Here is a 16134-nt window from a genome sequence, read left to right as displayed (position 1 = left end):
TTATTTTTCTTGCCAATAATGACAATCGTTTCGCTAGATAAGACCCTTATGCCTCGTTTGGGATCGTTTAGAGTCCTTTGAAACTCCTTGAAACTGCAATTTTAAACTGCATTAAAATTGTTAAGTGTTGGGGTCAATTAAAGTCCATTAAAATGAGAAAAATCTTCCTAAAAAACATAATTTCTTCTCGACTGAACAAAGAAAGACATCAAAATTTTGGATGACATGGTGGTGAGTAAATTATCTGGATTTTTTTAAAGAAAATGGACTAATCCTTTAACCTTAAAAAAGCTCTTCACAAACCTATGGCTGATGTCAAGGACACTATGAGCATATTTTATCCAGTCTATGAACCAAACCAATCAGAAGCCCCATTCACTTCCATAATTAAAAAAGAACAAAGTGAATGGGGCTTTGATTGGTTTGGTTACAAACATTACTAAATATATCTTCCTTTTGTTCATCAGAACAAAGACATTTATACAGGTTTGCAACAACATGAGAGTGAGTAAATGATGACAGAATTCATTTTTGGGTGAACTATCTCTTTAGATTCAACAAGTAATGAATTGTCTACCTGCTATTATCTTTACCATTATTTTAATTTCATATTAAAATACCATCATGGGCTAAACTCTATGTTGCCATGAATACCCACTGTATCGGTCTTCACCATGATGATCCCCATATAATGTACCATTATTATGTCATTCTACTACAAAATTATTTGTTTCTGTTCAATATATACATCTGGGATGGAGAGGGAGAGAGAGCAATTATGAAATATTTGGTGAATTCATTATTTATTGAAGTTATTTGTGAATGATCATTTGAAACAAGGATACCCTCTAGTGGTTGTACCTCAGCATTACTGGACACATTAGATTGCCATGTACAAAACCGGGTCCCTATTCACAAAATATTTTATCGTAAGACTAAGACTTCTCCTAAATAGCAGTCAAAGTTCTTAGCTAAGAGTTTTAGCTAAGAAAAATCTTAAGCTATAATTAGGACTGACACACCCATCATTTTTTCCAGGGGACATATCATGTCCAGCGGACTTTTTCCGTGTTTTAGTGCTATAATTGGGTCCCCAGTGCATCTATCAACCTAGAAAATGTGAAAAATAACAACTCAGTTTTGGTAAACCATTCTCTGCTAGCATGTGAATAAATAGGTTATTGAAATTTGGCTCCCCTTGTGATGTCAGAAGGGGATAATACTGTCCCTTAATCTGCACTTTCCAACCATGGCACTGCCATTAAAATCAGCTCATTTGCATTTTAAAGGACACACCCAAAACAGCAAATTTTTGCTCACACCTACAAAGTGGCAATTTTAACATAATAAATTATCTATATGGTATTTTGAGCTAAAACTTAATACATGTACTCTGGAGACACCAAAGATTTATTTTACATCTTAGAAAAAGTCTTGCGAAATGTCCCCTTAAGAGATTCTTCTAAATCAGCAAGATAGAAGCTCCTTTTAGTCTAAAGATGCTTTGTGAATATGGGCCCTGGTACTTAACAGAAAGAAATCACAGTGGTACTAACTACACATTTGATCATTCTGATTTTAATAATGCTGCAGTTGCCACAAAGAGATGAATAACAGGCAAAGCATTAACAGATCAGTCTTTAATGATCACTTCTAATCTCATTTCTATTATTAAGGATATCACATGGAGCAGCAAGGTTCATTTGAGACTGAAAATCTCACAGTATCACAAATGTAATACAGATAACAATGTTCCAAGAGAAAGGCACAAACATTAATATAATAAGTCTAGAGAAAACAAAATCAATTATTTTTACATTTAAACATAAACCAACATTGCACAACATTAAACATTATCTCAAATAATCCCTGATACTATCATCAGGAACAAACTAAACAATGAAATTAAAACATTTAAGTCATTTAACTTTGCTCTACTTCTGATTGTCACATCTATAATGGCATTTCTACATTTCAAGGGCCCAAACTAATTCACAGAAGAAAAAGTACATGAAATAATGAATAATTGTCCAAGACATATTTGGCTGTTACAACTATAGTAAAATAATAAAACTGCATCAATAACGTCATGCATTTAATTTTTGGTACTTTCTTCCATCTTTATATTTTAATCAGTTTGCAAAACTAACTATTTAATCAAATATCTTGACAAAATTACATACTGTACCAGATTAGATTCAAAGCCCAATGTGAATTAGGTTGTGCCCCACAGTAACATGTTTTATCATATGGTGCTTTTGAATTTTTCAAATTCCTCCTGTACAATATTTTTTGTTTTCACCCTATCATGAAAATACTGTCACATATTGCACAAGCCACTGGTTAAAGCATTATAGCATGCTCACTCACAATAAAATACTGATGGAGGTCAACTACCTCATGCTCACACAGCACTACATAAAAGACTTTAAATTAACATAACTATTAACATATCTTAAAGGAACAGTTCAGACAAAATGAGAATTTTGTCAGGGCTCAACGCTTACATATATTGTTGGGCGCACATGTGTGCTCCTAATTACAAAAAGCTGGAAGCACAGTCAAAAATGTAGGAGCACAACTGAAATCCTAAAACTTTAATGTGCCACAATACAATGTGCAGAAGTAGGCAGCTAATGAAACAAAATTCAGGAACATATTGTGATAAACCAAATTTAATATTTTTTAAAATGTAATTTTATGTACAGCAGGGAAAATAAGTATTTGACACATCAGCATTTTATCAGTAAGGGGATCTCTAAGTGGGCTATTGGCACAAAATTTCCACCAGATGTAGCCATCAAGCCAAGTATTGAATTCATACAAAGAAATCAGAACATTTAAGTATACAAGTTGAGTCATAATAAATAAAGTGAAATGAGATAAGTATTGAACACATGAAGAGAACAAGGTGCAAGATGGCATAGAAAGCAAGAAGATCACCTGAAATCTGTCAGTATTGAGAGAGAAACCTTGCCCCCATCAGTACTAATGGATATCAGCTGCTTTAGTCCTAATTGATGGCCTATAAAGGCTTCTCGTTACCCAGAAGGCACACAGAAACGACTTTGTTATGGGTAAAAGCAAAGAACTCTCTCAAGATCTTCGTAATCTTATTGTTGAAAAGCATTTTGATGGGAATGGTTATAGGCGCATTTCCAGAATGCTGAATGTTTCTGTGAGCACTGTGGGGGCCATTATCCGGAAATGGAAAGAGCATCACTTCACCATAAACCGGCCACGATCAGGTGCTCCACGTAAGATCCCTGTCCGTGGAGTCCAAATAATAAGCAGGAGAGTTTTTCAAGAGCCAAGGACCACTTGGGCAGAACTTCGGGAAGACCTTGCATCAGCAGGTACTGTTGTTTCAAAGAAAACTATAAGCAATGCACTGAACCGCCATGACATCTATGCACACTCCCCATGCAAGACTCCATTGCAGAACAAAAAGCATGTTGAGGCTCGGTTAAAGTTTGTGAAAGAGCATTTGGAGAAGCCTGTGGATTATTGGGAGACTATAGTATGGTCAGATGAAAGCAAAATTGAACTTTTTGGCACACCATGTTTGGAAAAAAAATGGCACTGCCCACCACCCCAAGAACACCATACCAACAGTTAAGTTTGGGGGTGGAAGCATCATGATTTGGGGCTGCTTTTTTAGCAAGGGGTACTGGCAGACTTCATATTATTGAAGGCAGGATGAATTTTGGATAATTCTGGATAAAAATCTGCTGCCATCTACCAGAAAGCTGAAAATGAAAAGAGGGTGGACATTTCAGCAAGACAATAATCCCAAACACAAGGCCAAGAAAACAATGAAGTGGCCCAGTGAGTCACCTGACCTAAATCCCATAGAAAATCTATGGAGAGAACTGAAAATCAAAGTTCATAAAAGAGGCCCAAGAAACCTTCAAGATTGAAAGACCATTTGTGTTGAAGAATGGGCCAGAATCACTCCTGAACAATGCGGACGACTGGTCTCTCCATACCAGAGGTGTCTAGAAGCTGTAATCACCAACAAAGGCTTTTCTACAAAGTATTAAATAAAGTGTGTTCAATACTTATTCCCTGTGTAATTTCACTTTATTATGACTCAACTTGTATACTTAAATGTTCTGATTTCTTAATATGAATTCAATATTTAGCTTGATGGCTACATCTGGAGGAAATTTTGTGTCAATAGCCCACTTAAAAAATCCCCTTACTGATAAAAATGCTGATGTGTCAAATACTTAAAGGCGGAGTCCACGATGTTTGAAAAACGCTTTGGAAAAGGAGACGGGCCGACTACCAAAACACAGTTATAGCCAATCAGCAGTAAGGATCGTGTCTAACCAACATCCTTGCCGAGTTGCGTATGTGTGGCGGGTCTATCAACAGAAGGTTCAGATTCTATTGGGGTAGGGGCGTGTTTGTTTAGGTGATTTCAAATATCAACATTGGCTTTCAAACATCGTGGACTCCGCCTTTAATTTCCCCGCTTTATATTTCACAAAAAACAGCTTTTGCTACCCTGTTTCACTTTGAAACACATTAAAACATGCAGCACATGTCAAGAAATGTGGCTTGTGTACTGCAAAGTTTGCATATGTTTATTTAGCCTTTTGTAACATAAACATGAAAAGAACAACAACAAAGATAAAATGTATTAACGCTTTTAAACTACATCCAAATTTCTTTAGTAGTTTTGCTTCTAAATGTATTTAAATTCAGCATAAAGTAATGCAACTTTGCGATAAACAAAATAATTTCTCACAGGAACACAAAAAATTAACATCGTATTAGCCACACTGTCAAGCCCTGTTTGTCATTATTTACTTACCCTCATGTCGTTTAAACCCCTGATGGTTTCTTTAGATAGTTTGGACCAAAACAATTTTTTAAAATGTTTTTTTGTAGTTGTTGTTTACAATAAGTGGATTGTGACCACTGCTTGCTGCTTCAAAACGACAGTAAAGCTTCTTTAAAAACACTATGCCACTCGTGCCATATATTCCAAGTTTCATGAAGGCATACTAACAGGTTTTGAAAAACGAAAAAATTATCGATTATTTTATGAAAGTCCACCATCCACTTCCAGTCTAAACAAAAATTCAAGGCAGTAGTTACAAATAGAAAGCCATCAGGGGTTTGAATGACATGAAAGAGAAAAAAAATCTCATCTTTGTATGAAGTAACCTTTTTACTAGCGATGCATAAAAAACACAAAAGTAGATTTTAATCACAGTGTCGTAATTGAGCAGTAATGGTGGAGGAACTGCCTTTACATATTACAAACAGTCTTTTTTCATCTTCGCATTGGTGTAGACATAACTATGAAAACTAAAAGTGCCATTTTGGTTCATATGAACAGGTATATTGGGCTCTTTAAATATATGTGCAAGTGTGCAAACATTGCACATGAAACCAAAAGACAATAGTTAGCTAGTCACATCCAATTGATACAAAAAATGAAAGGAATAGTTCACCCCAAAATTTAATTGATTGGTTATGAAATTGATTTATTATCATTTTATTTTAAAACTTTCATATTTCTATAAAACACCACAAGAGAAGTTTAGCAGAATGTCTTGAGTTTCTCTGTTCTTTACTTTAAATACTGAAATGTAGGTTGTTGAAAATGGGTTGTTGTAAATCTTGGTAGATTAGTTAAAATTCACTTTCACTGTATAAAAGAGCAGAATATTTCTTTTCATTTTTGGGTGAACCATTCCTTTAAAGTAAATATTTAGATTGAGCTGAAATTTTAGTACATGCCCCCTACTAGCTATAACTGTTTTCATGTGAAGACTAAATAAAGGTGCATTCACACCAGACGCGGAAGAGGCAGCAAGCGCGAGTGATTTACATGTTAAGTCAATGCAGAGACACGAATAGGCATCCTGCTGCACGTTAAGCGTAAATGGTGCTGAACACGCGGAACACGCGGCGCAGATGGTGCACGAGTTGAAAAATCTGTATTTTGACAGATATTTGTGCCGCGTTAACCAATCAGGAGCTTGCTCTAGTAGTGACGTGATTACAGGAAGCGAGCAAAGTCGTAGAAGCCCCTCCCATGACGCGAATTTCCATGTGAATGTCTCGAATGACTAGAATTTCGCGCGCGAATGAAGCGAGTAAACTCAAAATGTTCAAGCGTCGAACTACCCACGGATAGCGGGTTTTTGCAGCATCGACCGCGTCTGGTGTGAACGCACAGTAAAGTTGCGTGCACACCGCCAGCGACTAGCAACGGCGGAGCGATCTCATTCATTTCAATGAAAGCTTGGCGATTTCAGGTGACCATTGGTGATAGGAAGTAGGCATGTCCAGCTACGCAACAACAGTTTAACTTTATGCAAATGACAAGCAACTTTAGAAAGCAACAACCAATGAGAGTAAAGCAGCGGAATTTACATCATCCATCTCTCCTCATTTACTGAGAGGACGGTTACTCATTATAGTTGTTACTAGGAACACCTCCTAACGACCTCATTGAAAGAAACTAGCGACACGCAGCTACATAGTTGCTAGTGGTGTGCACACACAGTAAGGTACTGTGGGTGAGATCTACCCTGCATCTGAACAACTCCACGTCAGCATAAATAAGTTTTTGAAGCATTCATCTAGCATTTCTCTGAACAGTTTGGACACTTAGGACCTATTGCAGGGTCAACCCAATGCGTACTCAAAGTCATAGAGGGCCAGTGTCCTGCTAAGATTAGCTCCAACTTGCCTCAGCAAACCTGCCTAGAACTTTCTAGTATGCTTAGTAAGACCTTTATTAGCTGCTTTGGGTGTGTTTGATTAGTGTTGGAGCTACTTTGGGTATCCCTGGTGTACCCAAACAAGTGCATGTCCTTCATAGATAACATTTTTTTTAACTATGTACCACTATCAACCCAAAGCAATACCCTGTATCTCCACTCTTTTGGTTTAGAAGATTCATGTATGAGTACCCTTTAAATACATAAAAAAGATTCCTATTCTTTGAATAATAGTCTTTGTCTGAATAGTTTTACAGTCCTGCCAAAGATGACTATACTGTAAGTGCTACTGTTGTAATCATACAGAGAAAAAAATGGCAATTAAGGACATAAGCTTGACATATGTTCAATTGAAAACATTACATGCAAATCAGTTTACATTTTTTCCTTAATAAAGCATACCCCTATTCTCAAAACTATTTCATAGTTCTGCCTTCTGCCAAAAAAGATTGTACAGGTAAGTGATTTCGCTCCAAATATAACCTTTTGTCAAATTCTCTGGCAAATGAATTTATGAATACTTAATGACATCTATACATCTTTCATTAGCTGCGGGTTTTACAAAAGGAAATTGTCCTATTATACATTTCAAATGAGGTTGAGTAACTTAAGCAGAGAAAGTATATTCATCCCATACTAGCACCACTATTAAAAAAACAAACAGGTATTTGCTACATTTGTATTTTTTTACAGAAACAGTGCATTTTCTATTAGAAGACAGTTTGTGAACAAACTACAAGCTTATAGTGGCATAACATCAGACCTGTGCTTTACACTTTTATAACATCAACCTTCAATTTTTAACTACATTTATTTTCCTAAACAGTAGTATTTGCTCGAAATTTTAACACGTAATATTTTTACCTGGGTTATAACGCTTTACTTTAAGTACTGTAGCAACCTGTTATGCTAGCTATATTATTTGAATTAAAGGGCAAATTTAATTTTAAGTGTCCAGAGTATAACCAATGTGTATTTCCATTATTAAAGGTGCTTTGTGTAACTTTTAGAAGGATCTCTTGACAGAAATGCAGTATAATATACATAACTATATTACTGTAATGTTTTTATTACCTTAGAATGAGCCGTTTTTATCTACATACACCGTGGGTCTTCTTACATGGAAGTCGCCGTCATGTTTCTACAGTAGCCCTAAACAGACAAACTGTTCTACAGAGTGCGTTTCGTCCCTACGTTGTCTTAGACGACGACATGTTTGTCGTGACTCATGTGGCGGCTACCATATGCGTTTTGAAATGAAGGTGTGAGCTGTTAGTTGCAATCTGCTAGATGGCACTAAAATTTACACACACCACCTTTAAAATACTTCATGGTTAAACCACAATCACATTTAAGAATATAAAAGTAAAACTTTTTCATGTGCACTAATTTTTCAATGGATTGAAGTGGGTGTAAGTACAACTAAACTTTAGTATTTCTACTAAAATATAGCTGATACTGGTGAAAAAGGTTCTCAGATAAAGTTGTTGGTTGGGATTTTCATATTAACTTAAAGTTGTTTAACTCATATTTTAAACTTTGTTATTTGCATGTACATTCATTGTGAGTCTTTGTTTCTAAACCTCATACCCATCTGACCTTCTTCTCTGGCACCAGTCGTCGTAACCTAGTCCACTGGCGGAAGATTTAGACAGTCCCCATCTAGACTGACCAAGTAGCTGCTGCTCTTCATCCTGCTCTAAATGGTCTCCTGAAGATCTGTTGTAAAATACCAAAAAAACACATCACAATTGAGATATTGTTAATCTACAGTGATGTAATAAAGTGTTGGCCCCGTTCCTGATTTTTTTGCATGTTTGACACACTTGAATGTTTTAAAACATGAAACAAATTTAAATATTAATCAAAGATAACACAAGTAAACACAACATGTAGTTTTTAAATGAAGGTTTTATTATGAAGGGAATAATAGCCTTAGCAGCAACAACAACTGCAATCAAGGTTTGCAATAACTTGCAATGAGTCTGAGGAATTTTTGCCCACTCGTCTTTGCAGAATTGTTGTAATTCAGCCACATTGGAGGGTTTTCGAACATGAACCGCCTTTTTAAGGTCAGGCCACAGCATCTCAATAGGATTGAGGTCAGGACTTTGACTACGCCACTCCAAAGTCTTCATTTTGTTTTTCTTCAGCCATTCAGATGTGGACTTGCTGGTGTGTTTTGGATCATTGTTCTGCTGTAGAATCCTAGTTCTCTTCAGCTTGAGGTCATGTACAGATGGCTGGACATTCTCCTTCAGGATTTTTTTGGGAGGCAGCGGAATTCATGATTCCATTTATAACAGCAACTCTTCCAGGTCCTGAAGCAGCAAAACAGCTCAAGACCATCACACTACCACCACCATATTTTACTTTCTCAAATGCAGTGTTACTTTTACCCCAGACGTAATGGGACACACACCTTCCAAAGAGTTCAACTTTTGTCTCGTCAGTCCACAGAGTATTTTCCTAAAAGACTTGGGGATCATCAAGATGTTTTCTGGCAAACCTGAAACGAGCCTTTATGTTCTTTTTGCTCAACAGCAGTTTTTTTTCTTGGAACTCTGCCATGCAGGCCATTTTTGCCCAGTCTCTTTCTTATGGTGGAGTCATGAACACTGTCCTTACTTAACTGAGGCAAGTGAGGCCTACAATTCTTTGGATGAGTCGTCGCTGCTCTTTTGGGGTAATTTTGGTCGGCCGGCCACTCATGGGAAGGTTCCCCACTCTTCCATGTTTTCACCATTTGTTGATAACCCTTACAAAAATGAAAAAAAAAATTGTGTGGTAAAGTGTAGTAACCATGCTTTTTTGGTGTCTTAATTAATATTAACAAAACAATGGTTTTACTACACTAATCATGGTTTAACTATGTTTTAACATGGTTTAACTAACTTTTATTTTGACACCCTGTTCTGTTCTGACTTTTATTTTGAAATGTCATCATGCCATGCTTCACTTCCCCCTTCCTGTTTGTTGAGTATAAAGCCACTTCCTTTTGCTTATATCACTGCTGATTATTGTCTAGCCTGCTTAGCGTGCGTTTCACTCCAGTTTTAGACACGCACTTGCGAACTTCCCTAAACACTTCTCCTCGGGGGAATCCCTGTCGCCATTTTGAAGTGCGTTCCACTTTGTCAAATGGACGAGGGAAGTTTGTATTGACAGACCCTGGCTCCCTCGATTTTGACCTACTTCTACTTCATATGTACACTTCAGGCAGCTCCATATCCCACAATGCATCACGATTGTGACGTCACTTCAGCAACTCGCGCTTTGCACATGGAGGGGGCGGTCTCCACTTTCCATATGATCAAGGGCTTAGGGCGATCCATTTGAACCTACTTCAAGTGTTTCAGCAGTAGTGGGCCCTCGTACAACGTAAGCAATGACGTACATCCTAATGAACAAGACTGAGGGAAGTTTGCGAGGGAAGGTCATAAAAAAACTAACTAGAACGCAGGGCAAGTCTGTTTAGCCTGTCTATATCATAGCGTTTTTCTGTTTACCTGTATCTTGTTCTTTGTCTGCCTGTTTTTGACCCGTGCTTGATATCTGGATATAGATTGTTTTCTGCCTGCCCTGACCATTTGCCTGTTTATTGGATTACGTTTTGGATTGCCCCTTACTGGATGTGTTTGCCTGCCCTTTTGGGATTTACTTTAATAAACCTCTTTTGCACATGGATTCAACTCTCTATTGCTTTCTTTAAAGCAACCCCACGTTACAGCAGGTCCCAATTAAATAATTTTTTTGTGAATAGGTGTCACAGTAATCAGGCCTGGGTGTGGCTAGAGAACCTGAACTCAGGTGTGATAAACCACAGTTAAGTTATGTTTTAACAGGGGGAGAACACGCTTTCACACAGGGCCATGTGGGTTTGGATTTTGTTTTATCTTTATAATTAAAAACTGCATGTTGTGTTTACTTGTGTTATCTTTGATTAACATTTAAATTTGCTTCACGAACATCTAAAACATTAAAGTGTGATAAACATAAAAAAAAAATCAGGAAGGAGGCCAACACTTTTTCACATCACTGTATATGCATCATCATCACCCATACATCTTCTCCATGATCAACCATATTTAATTGCCACAAATAAAGGCATTGTACAGCAGCCATGAAAGCATTAAAGAAGGCAACATGATCTTGCCCTGTCTTCATCAGATTACATGAATTATTATTACAGGCAATGTCCAAATTTAACACTCTCCCAAATATGAGCAAAATCCGGCTTGCAAGAACATTTGATCCTCACCTTTATAAGTGACGCAAGCCATTAAAAATTGAAGAGAGCTCAGAAATCTTGTAATGACTTTTAGCTCAGTGGTAAATTTATCAGAAGTCTTTTCTTTCTAGAACAGCATGTGGCAACACATTAAATATTCCTCACAGCCAGCAAATAAATTATAAGAAACAAAATGCTTGGATAAAAAGCTAAATAATAGGGGAAAATATAAACTATACATCCTATATACCAGAAATAAATATTTACTCTAAAGAAAATAAAAATACATTACCTGCTGTGTTTTAATCTCTGTGGACCTAGATCAGAAAAAACGGGCTCCTAAAATGATATAGAGAATAAGTTAGAAAAATCCTTCTCAGGTCTGATATATTTCTGAAATAGAATTTAAAAACTGAAACTGATAAAAATGAATAATAGTAAAAGAAATGGGCCATGCCAGGTCATTCAGATCTATTAAAAAAATCTATAATACTACGTTGTGTACTGAAAGGGAAAACAAACTTGGCCCACATAATATTGCAAACATGATGACATACAGGGTGAGCAGTACAATAATGCCTGTGCGGTGCGCTCTGATAATATTCCAGTAGTCTCTCGGCAAGAGAAATCCGTCGCAGAAGACCTTCAATGAACCGTCGCAATCGAACTTTCCCACACATCTCATGGTGCGCCGCTGCTTCCAGAAACTTCTGGATGGTAATAACCTCCCTGTAAAACAGTTGAAGATACAGTAGTTTATAAACATCATGCCACTAAAACTTAAGGCCCAAGTCAAGCACGGAAGAAGTATTTTAGGATTTGGACCAAATGTAAAATGATAGGAGATACTTATTACTGTTTTCACACACACCAGCATACAGTGATTGCTCTCACATATGTTTTACCTCAATAAAAGCATCTTTGCAGAGCCTGCATCACAATGTGACAGGGTGACAAAAATAACTGTTTAAGGGGGCAAAATCACACTGAAATGATCAGGGATGCTGTTAAAAATAAACTCCAGGAACTCTTTTCTAAAGATGGGATCCTTCGGAAGTATATACGAAACAGCCTTATGCAGCTAGGAACAACAAAAGGTTTGACAAACATTCCTTCATTTAACCCCTTATGTTTAGTGGTAATAGTATAAACCTGCTTTCTCTTATTAATCATTTTAATTCTTATTAACAAATATGTGTCAGAATCAAGGATCAATTCATTCATCCATCTGCCATCCCTGCTGAAAAAAATAAATAAAACCATTACAGAAAAGTCTAATGGTTTCCATTAAAATACCAATAGGAACCATTAGCTTTTACCACTAAAACCACTACACTGTAGTGTGTTTTGGGCCCTATTTCATTAGAACCAATACATATTCCATTAGAACCAATACATAGAACCAATACTTACCATTAGAGACCAACAAAAAACAATATTCCATTTTGGGCCATATTCCATTAGAACCAATAAAATTCCCAATAAAACCAATAAAACCATTAGAATTTTCTGTAATTTTTTCAGCAGGGATCATAAAGTTGTGGAAGACTGAGTGCAGCTTAATCCCGATTCGCATATATTTAGCTTTATATGGGGTAATGTAATAAGTACTGGAGTTGCTTTGTTATTTTAATACATTTAATCCAAGACTATAATCCCAAAAATGAATGTTTATATGCTAGTAAAGCACATATACACCTTCTACAAAACGCTATGTACTGTAGGAATAACACCAGGTAACAGTAGTCTCCTTTGGATTTCACTGGACTTCATGCTACTTATCCATTGCATAGTACCCCACTTTTCCATTGCATAGTACCCCACAGTTTGGTTTGGGTCACTTTTGGGAGCCTTTCCACTGGGTGCAGGACGTAGTACCCAATACAAGCTGATACCAAAACGTGATGCAAAAACCCTGTAGATCACTGATTGATTGGTCTGAGAGAATCGTCACTACCAGCGTCATTGCTATAATGGAAAAGATTAGATTTACCTTAGTGCTAGCTTGCGCTGTCTTGAGTAAACCTGTTGTCATCTGTGCTTTGCTGTAAGTTCCCAAATTCCCTTTTAGTGATGAAAAACATCCACAGGTTGTGAATCAGAAACACTATAAAAAATTTTTCCAAACTTAAAGTTTGTGGCGGCACATTTGGCATGCAACTTAAATGAGGCTCAGCGAAGCGCGTCGACCGACGCCACGGGTGTTTGTACAGAAATTGTCATGTGAGACAGAGGTAGTGTGCAAACATCTATTTGTGGTTCTCAATTTAAATTTTGTGGCAGACTGAGAAATAAATGAATGTATGGGAATGTACAACGACGCTCTCACTTATATGATGTCACAGCAGTAGGCAGCGCAAATATAACGACATGCCTATAATCCCTCACTCCGAAGTGTTACTAAATTCGATGAAAAAGCTAACCAAGCCAAAGTGAGGTGAGCTGACCCGACCTGACCCAAACCAAACAGTGGGGTACTATGCAATGGAAAAGCGGCATTATAGCTTAAACAATAAAACTCACTGTTCTCTCCTCTCCAGTTCATGCTCTGAGATGCTAAGCTGTTGCCGCAGGGTGGCAATCACCATGACCGCAGCATCCACCTGTCTGCTCAGCGCCCGCTCTCGCTCCAGAACTTCCTGCTTCTCCTGGGCCAGATGATGCGAGTGAGCACGCTCACACAGTATGGCGGTGTCTGTCTGAGCCAGCTCTGAGCTAAGCCGTAGTAGACGCCTCTCCATACTGCTGTTGGCGGTCCTTATCATCCCCTCCAGTCTTTTCTCAACTGACACCACCGGAGCCGAGAGGGGCCCGACTCCAGCCGATGCCTCCCCAACTATGAGGCTCCTCTCTGGAGATGTCAGCTTCTGCTCTCCAGGTAATTGATGGGATGGAGTTGGATCAGTGTTACATATGAGTTTGTGATCTCTTCCAATTGAGTTAGTATTTGTCCCAGCATTACAGACTTTATACTTGTCACAATTTGAGCGTTTGCAACTTTCCACTAGGTCTGTGTTTGAGCGCCCCCTTGTGGATAGGAGGCTGATGACGTGATTAGTGTGGAACGGGTGTCTGTACTCCAGATGAGCCCTGAGAGAAGCCAGGCTCTGAAATCGTTCGTGTTCTCCACATCGAGGGCAGCGGAAAGGGAACTGCTGAGGAGCCCCGGCTCCACACGCCTCACCGTTCTTCACAAACAGTGCTGTGTTGCGTGTGCACACTTTCTGCTGCATGACACAGATAACCTAACAAAAAATGATCTGTCATTCAAGTTACTTGATGTAATACTGTGATGTTATATAAGCATACTGTATGTTACAAACTATGCACTACATGTTCATATTTACCAGGTATGTTCTTTTTATACTTCTGCAAAAGTAAAGGTCAATTCGCACTGGTCAGACAGAATTCAACAGACGCGTCTGTTGGAGTCTGTCAGTTGTTGGATCAAAGTAAATGAGACTTTAGAATGTGGGTGTCTGTTGGTATCTGTCGGTGTCTGTTGGAGTTGGTAGTTGTCCGACCAGTGCGAATTGGCCTTAATGAGCGACACCAACATGTAATGGTGCCATAAGATAATAGTACTTCGACTCGCCTGAAAAGTCCGCTCCCCTTCTCCCTCTCATAATGGGAGAGGGAGAGTGTTACTGCGCCGGGTTGAAGTACTCCCATAAGTGCAATTACGCCATACAATATAGTTCCTCTTTTAAATCCGCTTAAAAAAGCGCTACGTTTTATTTTGTACCACCAAACTTGCTCGTATAACTACTCGTCTTAAATAGGAAAAACGTTGAAGTTCTAACTTTATCTCTAAATGGTACCATTGAATGAATGGGGCTAAGCTGAATGCTATCGAAGCGTCGCAGCGCGCTCCAGCGCTTACGTGCACGCACACAGATGATAGAGGGATGTATCAACAATTCTTAGTTAAGGTAATAACATATTTTAATATTGAAAATGAGTAGACTATTCCTTTAAGGAGCGCCATCTGATACAGGCGCTGCAGCTCCCCCTTGTGTTTTTAAAGAGATGTGCAATCATTGCGGTGATCTGAAATCATCGCGATGAGGTCAAATAATCGCGATGAGACGATTATTTAATCATTGTGACAGCCCTACTAGGAAAGTCAAAGATTGGGTTCAGATCAGTTTGGTAAATAATGACAGAATTTTCATTCCCATTAAAACTACTTAAAATCAAACAATACAATGAAAATAGGCTACATTTTATACAAATATATCTATAGCTTTCTAGTTATGCCAGGGAGGGGTTGAGCAAGGCGGTTGAGTTTTACTGCTCTAGATATTGGTATCATCTAGTTAACCAGTCTGCACCCCTGTATGCCTAACTGGTGCCTCATTTTTTACTCTAGTGAGCTTTTCACAAGGCCTAAAAATAGATGCAGTCCATGAAACATCTAAGATACAACAGTGGCATACGCCTGGACCTTTATTATACTGTATTATTTTATATACTGTATTATTATTATTATTATTATGTTATTTATTAGGTGGGTTATAAGATTAAAGCGTCGGTTTTAACAGCAAAAATGTATAAAGATAATTCTAGCTTACCTCCTATCTTAATGTAAAAATGCTCGTTGCTTTTCTAGATTCATTTTTCAGGTTTGGTACGTAAATCACATTAATGCATATCCGTGGTGATATAGATTAACAGCATTTATGCATAATTAAATTATCTCCTTAGATATGTCAGTGAAATCCAAATATCATGTATTTTTACTTTAAATGATCCATTACGTTTCCGATAGAGACAACTGGTAGAGCAAGATTTATATGCGATCTACGTATGCAAGCAGGCGATCTATTAAAATGAGTCTGAAATCAGACAGGTAGTCATATGACATTTCTATCTATTACATCTATCTATCTATTATATTTCATAAGCATGCAACCATACCTCAATGAACGGGGTCCAATGCTAATTTTGGTTCGTGCTGCTGGGATTTTGATTGTACCCTTTAATCAAACTGTTGATCCTTGATTATTTGTTGCTTGGTATTTTCCCGGTCCCCCCTGATTCAGATACAGTAGAAAGACATATAGGTGTATGAAGTCATCTGGGTATTAACGACCCCCCAGCGACAGGGGTGACATTGGTTTATTTTAATGTGGTGCTGAATGCAGTTGTCGTGTG

General features: G+C 37.8%; 1 protein-coding gene across 2 annotated transcripts in view; it reads right to left on the bottom strand.

Annotated features, from left to right (window-relative positions):
• LOC129418215 (protein ZNF365) overlaps positions 1-16066 on the bottom strand; it is a 34969-nt gene extending 18903 nt beyond the window's left edge. Inside the window, exons 1-5 of one of the 2 annotated variants that reach the window (XM_055173159.2) lie at positions 15898-16066; positions 13501-14222; positions 11535-11706; positions 11270-11316; positions 8346-8465 (exon numbers count right to left, since the gene is read on the bottom strand). In XM_055173159.2, the coding sequence (XP_055029134.2) occupies positions 8346-8465; positions 11270-11316; positions 11535-11706; positions 13501-14210 (1049 nt within the window). In that variant the 5' untranslated portion in view covers positions 14211-14222; positions 15898-16066. Of the gene's footprint in view, positions 1-1625; positions 8466-11269; positions 11317-11534; positions 11707-13500; positions 14223-15897 lie in introns of those variants that run through there. The other variant, XM_055173158.2, reaches the window with a different exon arrangement.
• Between the last annotated feature and the right edge of the window lie 68 nt (positions 16067-16134).

The sequence above is a fragment of the Misgurnus anguillicaudatus genome, unplaced genomic scaffold, assembly GCF_027580225.2.
Source record: "Misgurnus anguillicaudatus unplaced genomic scaffold, ASM2758022v2 HiC_scaffold_28, whole genome shotgun sequence".
Lineage (NCBI taxonomy): Eukaryota > Metazoa > Chordata > Actinopteri > Cypriniformes > Cobitidae > Misgurnus > Misgurnus anguillicaudatus.
The sequence above is the reverse complement of the archived record's forward strand: the minus strand, read 5'-3'. Positions and strand labels throughout refer to the sequence as shown.